Below are 20009 nucleotides of genomic sequence, written 5' to 3'. Positions count from 1 at the left end.
GGGATGAGATAGGGAGGCTTTTTGGTCCAACAGTAGTATGAGAGAAGGGGACATAACATAAAATTCACTTTTCCACTTTAAGTCCTAGCAAGCAATTAGTAGTGCACCAATGTGTATGTGATATATTTTGTGCACTGTACATTTTTTGATGACTGTTTGGCTTATATATGAGGTGATAAAAAGTGAAGAAGGGCATAAGAATTACAAACATAGAAATTGTTATTGTCTTTTTTTACCTTTTTTTTTTTTTGGCTTTTTGCCTGTTTGGAGACACCGGGTCACAAATACTGATTTTTAATTGGGAGGTAGGGGAACTGTGGCACATGAGCGTATAGTTTTATGAGAAGTAGCAGAAAGCTCTGTTCTTTTCAGCTATTCTCAGCACTGAAACTAGATCTTTTTAGAGGGGGGGAGAAAAAAAAGGTCAGATTTGAGGCCACTTTCCAGTGCCTCAGAGCTTTAGAAAAAGCAAAGCACATGGTTGAACAGCTTTTACTAACTCCCTGTCCATATTAATTCAGGTTTCATCCAGGGCTTTTTCCAAGTTACTGAATTAGCTTCAGTAGTTAGTGTGCAGCATTGTCAAAGAAAAGATGACGGAGGATTTTACTGCTTATTCAGGGAAAAGCTTGCCCACCTCCCCTCCTTCCCTCCAGGCTCTTTGTCTTCCATTCATTTTATTCTTAGCATAGCAAAAATCATCAGAGGACAAGGCTGGGCATTCTAAAAACATTAAGTATTGCCCTTGCTTAAAAAGGAAGTGTGATGAAAGTTCACAGCCTCTGTAGCTGGTTAATAATTGTGTGTTTTGTTAGGATTTTGGTTTTTTTCTGTATGCCTTTTTCTAACGCTGCATTGTTCTGGTGCTGGTCCGTCATGCCTGTAAAGCTGGAGTCCAACACGGCTGAAATTCATTCCTGTCACAGTCTTGTGATCTAACCCCAGCCAGCCACCAAGCCCCACACAACCGTTTGCTCACTTCCCCACCGATGGGACTGGGGAGACAATTGGAAAGGTGAAAGTGAGAAAACTCATGGGTTGAGATTAGACAGTTTAATAGGGAAAGTAAAAGCTGCTCATGCAAGCAGAGCAAAATAAGGAGTTTATTCACTGCTTCCCATGAGCGGGCAGGTGTTCAGCAGTGTAAGAGCATAGGGTCTGGTGAGAGGCAGTCTAAAAACCAGGAACTGAGTGAGAAATTGATGAAAAATATCCACTTACACAGCAGACTGTTTCCAGTAATTTCATGGGACATTTCCCAGTCTTACTGAGAAAAATGACTGTAAACTTTTCAAAGTGCTTCTCTTTGCCCTTCAGCATCACCTGTGCCTTGCCCAGCTCTGCCCTGCTGTTAGCTCTTCTGTGAGCTGATTTCATGCAAACCTCAACCTATCTTAGCAGTGAAGATATGACTGTGTGAGGGTAGGGAGGGATACGCAAAACTGTTTGTCACTTCTGAGTCCATGGTATTAAGCTTCTACTCTCTTACCAGGTCTTCTTGGTGGCTGCTTGTAGGTGAGTATGTGTAGTGAGAAAAGGCTGCTCCTTTCTGAACTTGGCAAGATCCAAACTTAATTCATGCATTTCTCAGAGGCTTTGTCATCTCTCTTGAGCAGGATTGCCATCAACAGTAGTAATGGGTGTAGAGCAATCAAGGGAGATGAGGATGGATGCCTGACAATCACCTGCCTGCTGTCCAGCGGTGCTGCTAAATTCTTCTGTTCTGTCTTTGGATGATACTTTACACAAAGCCCTGGCTGGCCAATTAGATAGAAACGTCATGATATTTAAAGTAGAAAATAAATAAAGTATTGCCATCTGCATAGCATGAGTATGAAGATGAAGGATGGCCCTATCTTGCATGTAGCTGGGGCAGTCTTTTCTACTAGCATTTGGAAGCTCTCATTACTTAATGTACTTACTGCTGGGAGTGTACAGTGCTAGTCTGGGTAGATACACAGGGCTCAGCAATTTTAAATATACTGTCTGCAGCCATGCAGGATTCATTATAGCTAACAGAGTCCAGCCAGGGAAGCTCTGTAGACCTTGCCTTTCCTTCCCTGCTCTTTTTGATCCAGAACAGGATTTGGCTCCTGAACTTAGATGACTCTGCATGACTACAGCAGAGGTGCCCTTGGATGTTTCAGAGGAACCCTGTAAGCACGTGGCTATTGACATCAGTATTTGGCCAACACTCTCATTTTTCCAGGTGTGTCTTCCTGGTTACAAAAGTTGAATTTCAAGGTGCATTCCCACATGATGACAATATATCATCTCTCCCAACTGAATCTCTTTTAAAAGGGCAATTCTTTGCCCTGTTGTTTTTAACTGTTATGTATGCTTAATTCCTGTTTGATCAGTAGTACAGTGATTCACATTCCGAATTCACTGGACACTTAAAGTCTAAATCTCTCATCATCTCAGAGAAAGAACTGTTGAATTTTATATCAGAAAGCAGAGGTGAATAAAAATTATAGGGGAATTGTAAATTCCTTCGATGTGCTTCCTAACACTTGTGACCAGAGACTGTAATAAGCAATAAGAGATCAGGCTCATTATTCTAATTGCTTTGCGATAACGCATTCTTCTCTTGGTATGAATGGCCTTTGCTGCTATTGCAGTAGTGCGCATTTGTGGCAGCTGAGAACGTGGCCTCGGTGCAAATGTTGTGCTTTCTTCCTGTGGCATACTTTTGGAAACAAATATATTTTCTTGGATTGGAACTGATTGTGACTTTGAAAGCCATTGAATTACTTCAGTTTCAGTGGAATTTACTAGAAGTTGAATTCTTTGTGGAGTTCAAGCTTAAGAAAGTATTGAGGTTTGTGTAGCAGCTCAGCTGAACTAAGATGAATATGTAGATCCTGAGATGCATGTTTTCCAAAATCGTGGCCTAATTCATGCCTCTCCTTTAAATCTGATTTGGGAACAAGTATTAAGTAATGCAGAAAAAATATCTCATTTCAGGTATTCCCATCCAGACAAAATTAGTGATGATGTGAGGCTTTTCTGTTATAGCAGGAGCCAAAGGCAAGCAGGATGCAGACTGAGTTATCAGAGTTAGTACAGAATTTGAACGTGCTTTATCAGATTATAAACGAGGTGGAGGACAAACTAGGATTGAGAAGCTGACTTTATGTGGACTGCTTAATAAGAAGAATTCATGGGTAGCTTTCTCCTCATCTATCAAAGTTAAGTTTTTTACTCTTAGAATAGATTATTTATCATAAATGTTTCAGTGGAGATAGGGGCAGAGTACCATTCCCTTTTTTAAAGAGAGATAAATAGCCCTGAATGCAGGTAGTAAATTTTTATACTATAGATTAGGTAGTATAGGAAAATAAACTGCACAGTAAATACAGGGACAAAATTGAATAGTAAATTCTCACTACAAGATGCCTCCCTTCTTCCCTTGTAAATTACTGAATTTCCTACATCTGACATGTTGGTCCCATTCTTGCATCCACCCTATATTAAGAATCAAAGTGAAAACCATCACCTTCAGCAGTCTATCATTTTGTGTTTCCAGTGGAGATAATTTAAGTATAACACAATGACACTGAATATTGTTAGAAAGATGACAGGCCATGATTAAAGTTCTGTTCCAGGTAAAATAAATGGCTTGAGGATTGAAGAGAAAACAACAAAAATATTGTTCGGTATTGTGTGGTATCTTGTTTTTTTTAATAACACTAATCAAATGGCCATTGTTGGTTTTCACTAGAAAAATTGTTCTTCCTCTTTGTTTCGAACAGGCCTTTCAGGAAAGAAAAAGCAGACATAAAATTTGTACATTTCACTTAAAATACTAGGTGGTAGTTCTGTCCTTAAGATGCTGTATCAGGGTTTTTTTAGGGGCAAGAGAAATAATTCTTAATGGGCTGGTTTTAGATTTCAGTTCAGATGCTAATCTTTCAGTATGCTGGATACAGTAGGTAATGTTTTATTGAGTGGAAAAATTGTGGACATTGAGTGTAACTGATAAGCTTAATTTTTAAAAAAACATTTGCCAGAAAATACTGTCAGAAATTTATGTTTTTCTGTTTATTGGGATCACTGTGAGGGGCCATGTATTTTTACATTAATATATTTCTTATTTGTTGTTATTAGCATCTTTCTATGAAAAATTCTGAATGTCTTAAGGGGAAAGAATTTTTTAAGATTTATGAAGGCAATTCAAATTCACAAAATCACATAATGTGCTGAGTTGGAAGGGTTAATAGCTTTTGCAAGGTCTAAGAAAATTCCTTAGGAATCCTAGAATCCATCATAATAGAATGTGTTTACCCTTTTTTTCTTAATTATACAATTTATAGAATTGGTGGTGTAGCCTCATTGGGCAACAGCACAGAAAGGGGGAGAAAATGGAGGCAGCGAAGAAAAGGCTTAAGTTTTCAACTGAAAGGAGTGTAAAGACCTGTAAGGGTTGTCTCTGTGGCCAGACCTGTAGAAACACACCTTTCCTGGAGCGAAAGTCCAGATATGGGCAAGGAGAGATGTGATAGAAGCGGGGTCTGTGCAGCAGGCAGCAGTAGTCTGAAGGAGACTGTGCAGTGTTTGAGTGGCTGTGTTTCAGCATGGCATTTTCCCTTCCAGCATACATGTTGTTGCACTTCAGTTCCATTCTCTAAGTGTTATTTATACTAGGCCGAGTGACCATAGTGTTAAATATCTCAGATGACCAGATGTCTGAATGTATTTGGGGTTCTCCTCTAGGACTTGTCTGTGGCAGATGTGAGCAAGGAGATAACTGAAGCGTTGCTCTTCTTCTTGCTCACAAAGCCAACAAGTGAGAGCTCCTAATCCCAACATAACTTAAAAGATTGTGGTGGATGTTCTGTAGCAATACTGTAGAGGTTGGATCACAAAACAAAGGCACAAGATACCTATCTCCAGGTACTCTGTCTACTGCATCTCTAGATGTACCCTGTGCTGCTATACCCCTGAGGAGATGTGGATGGCATAACCACTACATTGAGGGCTGGTTTTGGGGCTCAGCTCATCTTTTTCCTCAAATTTGCCCCTTCCTGCACATTTGCCTCTAATCCTGGGGTGCTGTAGAAAGCAGAGCCACTGCTATCACCCATTCTTTCAGCTGCATGAAAGTAGTGTCCACACCTCTTTGCTGCACTGTCATGTCCTGTCTGAGCGCACTGGATGTCTTTTGAATAGGACTGTTGTGCAGAGAACTTGTCTGTAGCTATAAAGTATAGATATTAGAAAAGTCAGCCCAGAGCAAATTTTTCAGGTTTTGAAGATGTAAAAGTCTAGAAGCTAGACGGGGATTGTGAGGATTGCTTTCTTGATCTTTAGTAATTCTGGTTCAGAATATTCTCTAGTAGGTGAAACATCCCATTTAAAGAGGGTTAGCCACTTGTTGTTTTCTAGATATTATTCTATGTTTTATAAGGGAGAAGGCAAGGTCAGAGAAGCAAATTGCTTGTGCCAGAGAAAAGTACTGCAAGCTTCAGACGTTGCCTGGGACTTTTAGCTAGTCTTCAAGGTAGATGATAGAGTGGGTTGTCATATGACAGGGGAATATGTGGAGTATCCTTCTGGGAGCAAGTCTTGTTTTCTCATGGAGAAGTGCGACAATAGTGCTAAGCAGCAAACAAGAGTTATCAGTGAGCTTTGAAATAAGGGAGTAGGAAGAATGTCTCCCTCACTGGGGGACAGTCACGTGATTGGAACCATATGTAATCAATTCATGAGATTTTCAGCTCCCAAGGAAAATGGAGGGGAAAGACACAATGCAAGGAATTGAATTGTGAAATTGAGGTTATATTGAAAGTGTTTATAGGATTAGGGAGACTTGCAAGAAGGAAAAAAAAAAAAGGGTTGATTTCAGATATTTAAGAAAGGTGATTTTCTAGTGTGCAGGCCAAGGGAAAAAAGTGTTTTGCTGTTTGGACAGAGTCCAGGTTTTCTTTATCCTTTTTCTTACACCACCTTTCTTCTCTTTTTTTAAGTTTATCAGCTGAGAGCTGTGATCTGGTGGGCCCTAGCTGTACCTTTGCCCTTATCAGTGCACACCACTGCACACCAGTCAGGTGGGGAAAAGCAGGTTATGTGCCTCCTTCACCTTAGAGCCTCATGTGAATCATGCATACACACATTGTAGTCCTTGTTTTGTTCCACAGATTGGTTGTAGACATCTTAAAATATAAGAGCCGAGGTGAAGGGGCAAGAACTGATGAGACTGGAAACCTTTTTTTTCTTTTTTTAATGAAAGAGAGAAGCAAAGCATATTCCTGAAGTAGTAAATACTTGTTAAATGTAAGAAGGGTTATTAATGCATGACTGTGCATTAATATGATAAACCAAATAAAACAGTGGGTTTCTGCTAACAGTAAAGCAATATGGTTGCCTTCTTTCCTCTAAATATTTTTACTGGATACTTTCTTTTTCTTGCCTTCCTTGTTCACTGCATGGCTGTTGCCTTAAGAAAGGCAACAAAGACACAACTAAATGTTCAGTAAGAAGACCTCATTCCTTCCCCGTGGTGCAAAATATAAACAGAAGTAAGTGACCAAAATATAGAGAAACTTTCCCTAGTATGTACAATAGTTCAATAAAGAATGGGGATATGGAACAAAGACTTTTGATTCACATTGTGATTTTCTCCAAGCCTCAAAACTTTCCAGTCATTTTAATTGTCATAATGAAAATCCCTGTTCTTTTGCTGGACTATTTTTGTTGCATTTCATTTATTTGTTTTTTGTCAGAGAAAACTGCCTTTAGGGTCAGTGAATGTAGAGCTAATATATGTGCCAAGTACTGAGAAAAGGTAAGTACATGGTTTCCTGAATCCACATCTTATTGTGGCTCACCTGTTAGAAGGAGGTTGTCTAGGGTATCTGTTCTTAGTGGTGGGTAATCTCACCTCTTAAGTTAGTTTTTGATTATGTAGTTTCTAAACAGATGTCTTACTATGTATTTTAGCTTCAGTTTCATTCTCTTGGCTTTCAACGTGTGCAGTCTTACAGGGATTTCCCTTAAAATAAGCAAAATAAGCATCATCTTATCAACACAGTGTTGACCTCAGGGTGTTATAAACCACTTTTAACAATTCACTCACTAAGGGACATTCCTGAAAACTGTAGGTGATGAGATTTATTTATGAGTAGTGACATCTTCCTATGTCAATTGCAATTTGCCTTTGAGGATGTTTTGGGAGACTTTCTTTTGTTTTGGTTTGGCCTTTTTTTTTAATAGGGTTTAATATAAAATCTTTTGACTATTTTTGCATGGACATGTTTTCATTTAGACTATAATGTTCAAGAACTGAATGTGCCTTTTGTATATATGCAGAGTCCTCAATAGAAAAGTCATGTTCTTGTAGTTCCAATTAGCACTATAAATAGCTTTAGAATAATGCTGTGCTGAGAGCCGTAGAGAGAGCCCCCACTGACATCTCCCAGAATCTTGTGAAAAGACAAAGGAGCAATGTTCTTTGGACTTCAAGAGAGAAAGAATCCTTGCTGGATATGTCTCTAGACATGAATTTCACCCAACATCATAAGTAGATTGAAGATATCCTTTAGTTTCCTTTTACCCTCTAGTCTCTTATGACTCTTCCTAGAAAACTACTTGGGACTTGGTAAAGGCATGTGCAATTACAATGTCAATTGCCACTTTATGAAGAGAACTCAAGGATAAATCTCTCTGTTCCGTATTCATTTCCTCCTGTCCATAAACAGCTTTGTTTCTCTGACAGCTCTTTCATCATCATCAACTTGACTTAATACAGAATTCTTTCTGCTGTGTACTTTTGTGTTGCTGTGGATGTCTCAGCCATTCTTCAAGTCAGCTTAGGCCTGCTCTTGTAGATTCTTTCTGCATAGTATCCTTGAGATAAGACCTGTCACAGCTATCCATACAGCTAAAAAATTACTCATGTTGAGTCTTGCGTCTCACTTAGTTCGACATCCATTTCCCTGGCCGTGACTTGACAAAAGCAGTCTTGCCCCTTGCCCTGCTCTCATTCATTCAAAGTCACCACTACTGTCTTTTCTTCATTTCACTTTGTTTTTCTCCATTGACTCCCTCTGTTCTGTCCCATCAAGTCTAACTACTAGCCTCCAATATCAGGGCTGCTCACAATCTCACAATCTTTTACCCCCTACTCAGACTTTTTTTTTTTTAGTATCAAAAAACTGACTTTCATCTGCAGATGTTAAACCACATTGGTGTCAATTACTTTCCCATGGTGTTCTTCTACTAGCATCTGTTGTCTTTCTTATATGAGTCCTTTATGGAGGGATAGAGATCTTGTATATCTAATGACATGTTTCATTGGCCTCCTCCAAATCCTTAAAATGCAATACCACTGTGATACTTGTGTGCTTGACACCAATTAGAATAGTCAGTTACTTGTGTAACTAATTAAACTGTTGTATTGTAAATAACATGCCATGTTCACTGTGTTCCTTTGAACATCTTCGTCTGTATCCTAGCTGTTGTTGCTTGTTTGAAACTTAAGGGTCGTCTTAAGAAGCAGGTGTATAAAACCTAGAGGTTGATATATCATAAAATATTTGTAAGTAAAGGAATAATATGAAATCTGATCCAGACTTGATCCATCATTTTGAAAAGTTGCATACCTGAAAAATCTCGCTATATTCAGTACAGCCGCAATGGAGGCTTCATGGAGACTGCAAATGCACTTTTAGCGTGGATTGAACATGAATAAAACAAACTCTGGAATTCAATAGAGTTTAGTTTTACACCTGATGTAAAAGCTAAAGTTTTTTCATGCTGGGGTCAGCATAATTTTTAATAATCATTTGGTATGTGTGTCTGTGTCAGCTATTTGCAGCTTTCAAGTAATTTTCATTCAAAAAGTGTGTTTGAAAAATGCTTCATGGCACTGAATTCCAAAATACAGACTAAAATCTTAGATAGGTTGGGCTTAGATATGTTCGGAGTATCCAAGTGTATGTGCATTCACTGATTTTAATTGAAAAGTTCAGCATAACATCTTAGCTCAAGATAAATTGGAGTTTTGCAGATACCATGGTAAAACAAAGAAGGCCTTCAAATAAAAGCCATCTGTTAGCCTTGTGTTCAGTAATTGCTGAGTACTAAAATGTGTGTAAAACTTAGACAGTCAAAACCATGTTGACCGATGAGCTGAGTCATGGCCGAATAATAGCAGCCTAGGCACCATTATGCTGTACTTTTACATATGCTGTTCATCTTCTCCACTCTGAATATGGCATACATCACCGTCTCTGCCTAATTTTGTCGATAGTGCTTTTCATTAAATTAAATAGCCAAAACAAGCTATCTATTGGAAATTGTGATTTAGGTCTCTAGAGTATTTTTTTAGCCTTTAATAATAAGCCATATAAAGCCGCAAACAAACATTTCCAAAAAGCAAGTAAATGGCCTTATGTATGTCCGCAGGGAAATGTTTTGATTGTGTAACCATGATGATGTGACTGACAAGAAGAGAAACAGTGGGGGTTATTTTATTTTTCTGTCCTGCTAAGTGAAGTGCTACCTGGATGGAACACAGACATATAATCCAGTGAAGAATTTTTCCCTTTCTAATTAGTGATATTCTGAACTCCTTTGGGGAGACTATTTGTGGACCCCATGCTGTATTATGTCTTCAATAAACGTATATGCTGACTCTAAGCACAGATCAAATAGCTCAGCTTCTGAAGCCTAATTTTGCTCTCATTCTGTGTATATTGCTGTATGATTTTTACAGCTTGGCATCGTGTAAATTTGTGGAGTTCAAAATGTACCTCTGTTAGATTATTGAATTCATTGTGAGCAGTGCAGCTCCTTTATCCTTCCTTTCGGATAAAAGATAAGCTGGTATTTAATTTAGTCAGAAAAGTTAAAATCAAATGGTTATTTTTCTTCTTTTAGTCACTTAAAATTGCTCACAATTATATATATATAGTAAATTATATAATTTGAAAAAGAATGGTGAAAAAATATTATTAGAAATGTTATTAGATATTAGCATTTGTATCTGTCTGGCAGTGTGTATTGCCATGGGAATTACTGCTTCTGAGTCCCATCCCGGGCTCTGCCACTGATCTGCTATGTTTTAGTAGGCAACCTAATCTTTTGATTCCTTAGAGACAATATGTATTAAATGGAGAAGTGACCACATCACTTACAAACAGTGTGATGTTAGTATTCATTGTCTTGTTCTGAAAAACTATCTGTGCATAGAATTCCCATTTACTTCAGGTGAATATAACTCTTGGACAAATCTCAGGAGCAGTATTTGTAATGTACACGGACATGTCTGAGAGATGATACTGCATTAAAAGTATATCTGGTAGCATGAAGGAAGCTCAAGTTATGATCCCGAGACCCTTGGACCTGTGTCCTGAACAGGAGAAAGTCACACGTAACAGTTGGAAACAACATCTTAGCACAAAGGTGTTTTATGTCATTGGCTTTGTAATAAGGCAATAATTTTACTGCTTTTCAGTTTGATATAGCATTTGTTATCCCTGTGGGGGTATTTAAGGAACTGTTGGGGGTTTTTTTTCGTTGTTTTTATTTTTCTGTCTAATAATAAGCAGTTAGCCCAAATGTTACTTGAAATAGCAACTATTTTCCCTGAACTGCAGTTTTATTTTCTTTTGGCTTTTATTTCAGCTGCGGGAGCCAGCTGCTCCAAAGAGTGTGGGAAGCTGACTTGGAAGCATGTCAGTTGTTCATCCAAGGGTTTCAGCTGAAAGAAACCAGTTGCTGCATTTTTGAGGAAGAAGAGAACCAACTGGAGGAGATGGAGATGACTGCTGATGGCCCACCTGACTCTGAAAAAAGAAAAGAAGGTCACTTTCTGAAGGACACAGAGTGGGTTAATGTTTCCTGCCACAAACACAGTGAGCTGAAAGAGGTATCTGAAATAGTTTACAGCTGCATTTCAAGCAATACTCATGGTTTTCCTTTTGAGAGGGAGAGTTGAATTTTGGTGACGGGTCAGCAGGGCAGGTTAAGTATGAACTTAACATCTGGCCTCCTATCTGGGGCATGAATAAAATAGCTTATTAGCTTCTCAGAAGCCCTTCAACCCTTTTTCCTTTTACCATCAGTCTTTTTAAAATGTGGGAATTATTCAGGCCATAAATACAGAATGTACATCAGGATGTAAAGGACAAACTATTAAGTATTTAACTCAAATTATCAGATATTCCTCATCTCACTGACAAGTTTCACTCTGACTTGGTTCTGCTCACTTGCTAGCCTGGATCTGGAGGAGAGAGTAAATTTTTTCCTCCCTCAGTGAAATGGTCAAAGGCTTCCGAGCTTAGATGCTAATAGGCTTACAGCATCCAGCAAGTACAAAAAGGAGGAAAAAATATCATGAAGCTTAAAAGGCTTGACAAATTTATTTTAAGTTTTCATGTTCTGATCTGGAATGCCGTCCTGCTTGAAAAATGTACAACTATCTAATAGCCTTTTAACTGTACTGCCAAGGTAAACAAGCCGTTAAAAAAGCTTCATCACCCAACAGCACCACTGTGACAAAAAGACCTTCCAATTGGAGTCATTTGTTTTATTACCATGGAATTTAGTTGATAAAAATTTAAAGTTTCCTAATTGCATTTGATGTTAAGAGCCATTGAACTATGCATTGCTTTGAAATCGGATGCCTAATTTTGCATTCATAGTGGCTGAGACTTAGTGGAAAGCAGATGCTTACCTTACTGTAAAATCTCTTGTAAGTAAAATTCTGGTTTTATATTGGGCTTCAGTAGTTCTTGCAGACTTTTCCCAAGGAAAATGGTTGCAACGGACTGACTCCACATAGACAACGTTTTTATTAGAAATGGTCAGCTGTGGCTTTGATTCTGTCTCTACCCCTCCATTATCATATTTCTGATGAGTCTACTGAAGTAATACGAGGAGTTCTTTTGGTTATGGAATATTGCGCTCCCCTTTCAAAAGTGCAGCTTAGAAGCTCTGAAGGGTTTGGGGTTTTGTGACTCTTTCTGTAGCACTCTTGAGATCTGTACTATAGATTATCACCTCTTTAACCCCTACAAGTCCAGATCGTTTCCCTGAAAATCAACCTTGCTATCCTAGAAGGACATCTAGGCAGCTGAAGTTAGGTGACCTCTGGTTCTGGAGAGAGGTGCAGGAGTCAAGGGACAGGTTCCCCATATCTTAAATGGAAGAGTAAAGTGTACGCTTCCATTAAACTCCTCCTTTTGAACTTGCTTTTCCATTATTTCCTCTATACCTCTATCAATCATAGAGGGAACTTAGGAAGACTACCCACTAACTTCAGCTCTTCATCTAGGTGCTTAAACTTCGTGGTATAAATGGCCCATCCTGGTATCCTGAATAAACTCCATTTTGAGAATATGCCAAAATCCGTTTAGAAGCTGATGTGTAAACATGAAAATGTCCTTCAGGGAAGGCCTTGTGGAGGTACTCCTCCATCTGCCTCAGCACTCCTATGACTGATAAAGTTGAAAGAAAAAAAAGAAGCAGTTTTGCTGGTATGAGACTGGTCATGTATTGTCCAACTTTTAAATGAAGTTGAGCAACAGAGCTCTGTTTTATCGTGACTTACTCAACCAGCTTTCTACTTCTTCAGTGCTGCCTGTAGCTTTGACCATTGAGGCAAAGTTATGCATCAGTGATGACTGTAACCCATTGCAACCATAAAACCCCCCAACATATTGACTGTATTCTGACTCTGGATTTAGGGTTGGGTTGCCTGCTTTTATACTTTTAGAAGCTGAGATTTTTTTCTTTGTTGTGGGGTATAGAAGTTTTACCCAGAAAAGAATGCTTTAGGTTGTAAAACTGATGTCAGTAGGATCAACAGGCAGCATCTAAACATTTAGAGAAGACCTGTAGCAGAATAACATCCCTAACATCTCTTAGTAGTTCATCACAAGGTAGAATATAAAAACAAACAAAAAACTCTGACACAAATCATGCTAACTTACGGTTTTGATTGTGTCGAAGTACAAAGGAGAATATGCCTTGATTTGTAAATGGACTTAGCTGAAAAACAAATCGCTTCTGAAACATTTAAGTGCTCTGTTATGTGGTAGTATATTATTTTATTTAAAAATTAATTTTGTATTTGTGGCCCCCCCCAAAAAATAGCAGTGTGGTGCTTAGTCTCTAAATATAGCCATTTATATTACTTTTATGGAAAAACTTACCATTGTCCATTAGTAGAGAACCCTTTTATAGCCATTTATCAGCAAGTGAGAATACCTAATAGAGAAGCATGGATTTGTCAGAATACTTGGTTTGATGTTATTTACCAAGCCTCTGGTGTTTTGTGGGAGGAGTAGCTTGCTTTGGTTGCCATGTTTCTAGAATATTGTCATGGTTTAGGAATGACACTCCCCAGTTTAGTGCCCCTCCCCAACTGAGACTCCCCCAAACTAAAAGCTGTTCTCATCCTGGGATGAGGTTGAGAATTGGAGGTCCAAAAAGGTGAAAATTACAGGTTGAGATAAAATAAGGAACAGTAACAGCAACAATATCAATAACAAAAGATATAAGACAAAGAAATAATCTACATGGAAAAAACAGACAGAATACCAGCTGGCTCTTCCCTACCACACCTAGCTTTCCCCTCAGAGAGATCGCGTCCCTTACTCCGGCCCTGTGATGATATTGAATGACCAATAATTAGGGTCTGGCCATGCTCTCTTCCTGGCTACTGTAAAAAAATTAACGCTGCCCTGGCCAAAACTAGGAGAAATGACTAATCTCTTCAACTGTGTCACAACCTCTGTTCCCCGTTGGGGAATTTCTAGAAAGCACCGTTGGTCACTGAAGTAGAAGGAAAAAGTGATGTTCTTTGTATTTAAAGGTTACTGAATTATTTACTTCAAAACAGTATAGGAAAGGCTAATGATAGCATATGTGCATATATGCCTTGGAGGGTACATTTCATTCCCAGGTGATTGATTTACTTTACAGTGAAATGCTATAAATGAAGCTCTCCAGTTATTTATTGTGTCATATCTAACTAAACATTAGTGTTGGGTGGATATTGGTTTTGTTGATGTGTACTATAAACAGTGTTCCTGCATATAACTGTATCTTACTGTTTGTTTCATTAGAAAGCAAAAAACTAAGTAAGAAAAATAATTATAAGAAAAGCAAAATAGATGAATCGAAAGAGCCCTTCACTTAGATCCTCAGATAGTGCTTTGTAGAAGGACTGTGTATCATTTTTAATTAAATATCCCCACTAGATCACAAAATATTACATGTTCTGGTTTAAAAATATGTAACGTATAAATTCTTTGAAAGTTCAATATTTTACTGTCATATGAGCACAGGTTTATTAACTGTCAACAGTTATTTTATAGTTTTCATAACTGTGTTTTCTAAGACTGCTGATTTTTTTTTTCCCAGTTTTTATGTGGTAGACTGGCATCCCAAAATAATTCCGTAAATTAGGTTTACTTTACAACACTGACTGTTAACTAGGGAAGACAATCACATGCTTTTACAGCTCAGCTTGTTAAGTATCATTACTAATGTCTTGGTCAAAACTAAATAAAGTGGGGCCAGCAAAAATCATCCTGTGAAACACTCTGAGTTACTTAAAAAATAAGATGTATTTTTCTCAATTACAGACAACTCATTAGACTATAGTATTAAAAAAAATGCTGAGGCAAAGTTGCAAACAATATTACTACCCTCAGTCATGTGAAAGTCAGCTTGTCTAATTTATTTGATATAGATTATTGAATTTTCATATAAGAATATACTTTCCAGCTGGTAACTCTATTGATGAAATTAGGGTACCCTATCATTGCAGTTGTAGTTTGTCTTTTTGTGACTATTTGGGCTTGATTTTTCTCCCAGATCTCTGAGGAATTAAAGATAGGTTCTAGTTTTCATCCTAGAAATGTTTCATACTTCTAAACTGACTGCAAATTATTTTGCCTGGGTGATATGTGAGTGAGGTGGAAATTGCTATGATCCTTACTACGTAGTTAGATACATATCTGTGTGATTTCTAAAATATACAGTAGCATTTCATTTTTCTTCAGACAATGCCTGCTTGTTCCACTCCTTATGATAACTTGCTTTATTTTTTGCTTGTTGATAACGTACGTGTAAGCAAAAGCTTTTTATAACAGCGGAAACACCAATGATAACTAATAAACTGAGAGATGTGTGTGTGCTGGGACCTTCCTGATAGCAAGTAACTTGATGAACCTGGGTATGTGTGCACCTGCAGGCCTGAGTTCCTGACCTATCCTTTTTTCTTCTTCTTCTGCTCTCTGGCATGCTGTGCAGTGCTCCCTCTTAATCACTATGAAGGAAAGAAACACCTACTAGATTTCAAGAAAATTGAGGTGATTAAAGTTACAAGGTAAAATCCAAAATTCAGTAGTTTTACCTTTTGTAAGTCAGCATTTTTGGTAGTTTCCCATGGGAATTCTTTGTAGATCACTTCTTCCTTTTTCATCATAAAAGAGTAGAGAACAGGGATAAGGGTAAGGGCTGCTGTCTTTTCTTCATCTCTGCATACTTAATTTTTACCCCCTGGGATGATATTTTGGGGTCTTTTGAAGATCATGCTGGTGTTGGGAAGATATTCTATAATTGTAAAGCTTTCATGCAATTAACTTTTTAAAAGGTACTGAGTGTTCTAAGTGACACCAAATGAACAATTCTGAAAAAATAATAATATTTAGTGTGGTGTCTCATTAAAAAGAAGCTATCACAGGACATAATACAACATTTTTCAGAATTTAGTGATAGCAAGACCAAGAAAGCCTTTGTAAGCAGGCTGTAACTCATTACTGTGCACTGAGATAGCTTATGGTCCAGGAGGTAGATGGGCAATGTGTAAAGGACAAAGCCTTTCAAAAGCTAAATAAACTGCACATTCATTTGAGTTTTAATTAAATATTGTATTTGTGAAGCTTTGAAAAAATAGTTTGGAAACTTTAAATTTAATCTGAGTTTTAAGTGTCAGCATTAAGCATTACTGAAAGTCAGCATTTCTGTGTTTTTTGTATTGATCCGAGCTGGAAAGGATTTCAGTAGCAACAGGCAGCTGGTTTGTACACAGTGGTCAGATCATCGCTGTATAGCCACATGCGTAGTTGTACAGCACGATGCCCCTCAGCTTCATCTGATACTGTGGTGTAGTGAAAATGCTAACTCTTTAGCTAGGGGTTGTAGCATCGCAGTAGGCTTAAAGCTTACATGTATTTTGCAGTAAAAATATAATCTGAAAATTAATATTATGGGCAAAAGAAATCTAAGCAACCTTTTTTCAGATTGATTACTGAAAATAGTATCCAGTAACAATGATGAATTTATGGCAGTTTAATGATTTTGCACTTTTTTATATATTTATGTACCTACCTCTGATACCAAGTACTGCCCTACCAAAGCAATATGCTTATCTCAGTTTATGTAAAGATTATCAATACTGTAACATGTGATAAGTATTAATGATTTTCCAGTAATGTTAACATCAAATTTCTTTGCTCCTCAGCCAATCAATGAAATGTTGGCTAATTTCTTACAGACTTCACAGATGAAGCAAGTTTTGAAAGAGGAACTGACTATAGTTAGCATGTGTTACGAATAGAAAACATCAGTGGGGTCTCTCATTTCTCCTGAGCAAACTCATGTACAGGGGTTTATGCCGAAAATACTTCTGTAGGCTCTTGAACAGTATACAGATCTGCAAAAGCTTGACAGAAAAGTTTGTTTCAGTCTATAGTTAGTCCTTCCGTTTTAGAGGCAGTATTCCCTGTGCATTTTAACTGAGAAGCCAAAGACAGGCTTTAATAAAATGTATTCAAATATAGTTTTTAAGATCGGGTGGCTGCCACTGCCCCATTACAAGTGCAATTTAAATCTTTCATGCATGTGAAGCAAATTGATGCAGTTGTTCAGCTTATATAAATTTGATTGTGCTGTATGGTTTTTATGTTACATTGAAATCGTACTGTTTATATAGCATGTATCTACTATATACTTAATAATTTATCTCTAACAGGTTATGGAAGACATTTCATTTGGAACAGAAGGTCATTTGTCTGAGGTAAGTGTTTCCTAGGCAAAATAAAGTGGTGGTATTGTACAGACTTTTCTTTGTCTCAATTAGAATTAATGACACTTGTTTTTATAGTGTTACCTTGGGGTAAAGATTGCTAAAGAGTGTGTGAGCATGTAGAAAAGCAACACAATCACAACGAGAGTGGGCCCGTTACTTTTTTTTCTTTATTTTTTTCCATTGAAAATAATGGCAAAGTTGCTGAGTGTTTCAGGGAGTTTATAGTTAAATCCTGTGCTAATATTTTTAAAATATACCAGCAACAACACAAATATGTTTGGGAAAAGTAGGACCAGTAATATTTAGCCAGCCTTACTTGTAGCACTGTCTTGATGCTTAGGAATGGAACAAAGTCATGATGCTTAGCCTGTTTTCTTGTGTACCACTAAAAATACCTTTCACTTTATTTTTGGAGTATGAAAGCATACAGACTGTGGCAGAATACAGGGTAATAGGAATTCCATCTGAATAAAAATACTGGATGTTTGTGATTTTACATTATTCTCGTAAACAAAAATATGTCACATCCTAGTCCATGTATTTAAGAAGGCTGGGATAATTAAGTAACATAAGATGCATTTCTTGTGAGAAAAATCTGCTTATATACAAAAATCTACCTACAAACTAAGAGTTTAGGTAATATAAATGTACGGAGAGTTATACTGATTCTAAGAGCTGTACCGTTTTAGTCTTGTCCATTTTTATATCCGCATGCCTTGGGTTGCAACTTACTTAAAAAGGAAATCTAGTATCCAAGCATTGTGTCCAGCCAGCAAATAAATTGCATGAACGAGTAGCCCTCAGTTCACCTTCCATAATAGCATACATGCCACCTGTCAAGTACAAGTGACAAGTGCTCAGCCAAGCAAATATTAAATAAATAAATACTGCAGTTTAGGATAACTATTCAGATGAGGCATTTCTTTAGATTCCCACCAGTGAATCCAAAGACTGGATCAGCTGGAATGCTTTAGGAAAGATACAAGATATTGCAAGACCAAATTCAGATTGTTGACCTTGTGTTCAGGGCGAATGTGACATGAAAGCATGCCTAGGACAGACTGCTTGACTGTGTGTGAGGTCAGCATAAATAAAAACAGGAAGCCTTGAGAATGAAGGTGAACTTTGCAGAAAATGCAAATGACCTTTCTGATCAGTGACTTTGCTATGAATTAAAGCAAAACTGTGCAGGTGCTTGTGTTCACAGATGACATGAAATAGGGGAGGCAGTCCTGCAGGATAAAGGTAGCAAAAAGCCCTACTTCCATCAGGGCAAAAAATACTGAGGACACCAGAGCTCACAGGGCTGCCTGTAGAAGTATTTTTTAAGAGCTTAATATCTTACAGTCCTCAGAAGTGGAGAAACTTTGCCCTTTTGAAGTTTTGAGGGGGGAAAATAGTGTATAAAGACAATAGAAAGCAATGATACAAATAAAGGAAGTGGAAAAACGCTAGAAAGCCAGGCTCTACCACACTGCCGGAGATGGATTGATGTTGACTTGTAGACAGCTCTATAAAAGCTCTGTGGAACTGTCAGCACCCTGTACCATGTCAAGGCTTTGCCTAAGTGTTCCTTTGATGCTCTGGTCCCCTAATCCTTTCTTGTCAGTCTCCCTACTGTCTGCAGGAGAGCACCCAGTTAGTCATTCCAGATTGTTTCATCCTAGTGACTCAGAAGCAGAGATGGGAGTGAATACAAGGAACCACCTATAAATGATACCCAGCTACGCTGACTCCTTTCACAGCAGGGTGTTGACACTGGAAAACAGTTTGTTGCTTTTGTTTCCTTTTCCAAGTCCTGACCCACTGTGAATTTTTATTGGTAAATCAGTAAATAGCCTTATCCTCCCACAGCAGGAACTGGAATTGTCCCAGTTTAATTAAATAAGCCAGTGCAGTAGTGTGCTCTGATTTTAGGAAATCTGTAGTTGGGGAAGATCTTCAGTCTACTAGGTATGAGAATGGGAACACTGCTGTCAGCCTACAGCAGGGTGCTGGAATGCAGCAAAAAACTCTATTCCTGCATAGATGCTTTTCCAAGGACACTCTTCCACAGCTGTAATGGAAGATAAAAGAAAGGGAACAATTGCCAACATTGGACGTTGGCAATTCTGATGAGTCATTTAACACTACCATGTGGTGTTGTATCCCTGTGGTGGAGGGAAGGGGATCAGTGCAAACAAAGGAAGTGTGGGAAAAGAGTGTGATTGGTGGGAAGGAGGTAGGCCACAGTTGCAAAACAGCTGTCTGGAAAGCTTTATGCCTGAATTGTTGCATATGAGAAAGTGGGGAGTGTGTTGTAGTGCTGAAATCTCCTAAATATACATAAACAGACTGATGGAACAAGCTAGCAGTCTGTAAGTGGAAGGTGACAAGAGCAAGAGTAACTGGGAAACAACCTTGATCTCTTTTCTGAGAAAAGGTGGATAGCTACCTCCGTGAAAGAAAAACTCACCTAAACAAAATCAGGGAAGAAGCAACAAGTGAGTTTACATGAGACGAGCTCTGTAGGAGGAGGAATCAGCAGATTTTCTTCAGTACTGTCCTGAAGATGTCAGGTTTATAGTACAGCACCGTCTTCTTTTGGTGTAGAAAAGAACAAGCAGTCATAGACTACATATCTATATCAGCAGCTTTTCAGCAGCTCAAAAGAGTGTTGAAAAGGAAAGGACAAAAATGTTCCCAAGAATGACTCTAAAAGGGTACTTTAGCATGTAAGAGTGAAGGCAGCAAGACCACTAAGCACACTAAGTTATTGTAAACAGAAGATGTGAAATATCAAAAGAGTTCAGGTACAAGTTGTGTGTAAAAGATAGGTGAAAGCAAGCATGTGTGTCTTCTAATAAGAAAGGTGAATGAGAAAAGAAATGAGATCAGAATTATTTTTTCTTCTTTATTTTTTTTTGCTTTTGGTCTTCCTAAAAATGATAAGCATGCCCAAATATGTAGTGCTCTTGGTATT

The 20009-nt window shown here is 38.0% G+C and overlaps 1 protein-coding gene across 3 annotated transcripts in view; it reads left to right on the top strand.

Moving 5' to 3' along the window:
- Positions 1–20009, top strand: part of DISC1 (DISC1 scaffold protein) — a 187675-nt gene that overhangs the window by 154922 nt on the left and 12744 nt on the right. For 2 of the 3 annotated variants that reach the window (XM_032683964.1, XM_032683962.1), the window contains exons 11-12: positions 10630–10873; positions 16991–17035. In XM_032683964.1, coding sequence (XP_032539855.1) covers positions 10630–10873; positions 16991–17035 — 289 coding nt within the window. Of the gene's footprint in view, positions 1–10629; positions 10874–15267; positions 15344–16990; positions 17036–20009 lie in introns of those variants that run through there. The other variant, XM_032683965.1, reaches the window with a different exon arrangement.

Source organism: Chiroxiphia lanceolata, chromosome 3, assembly GCF_009829145.1.
Source record: "Chiroxiphia lanceolata isolate bChiLan1 chromosome 3, bChiLan1.pri, whole genome shotgun sequence".
NCBI lineage: Eukaryota > Metazoa > Chordata > Aves > Passeriformes > Pipridae > Chiroxiphia > Chiroxiphia lanceolata.
This window is presented reverse-complemented; position numbering and strand designations above follow the sequence as displayed.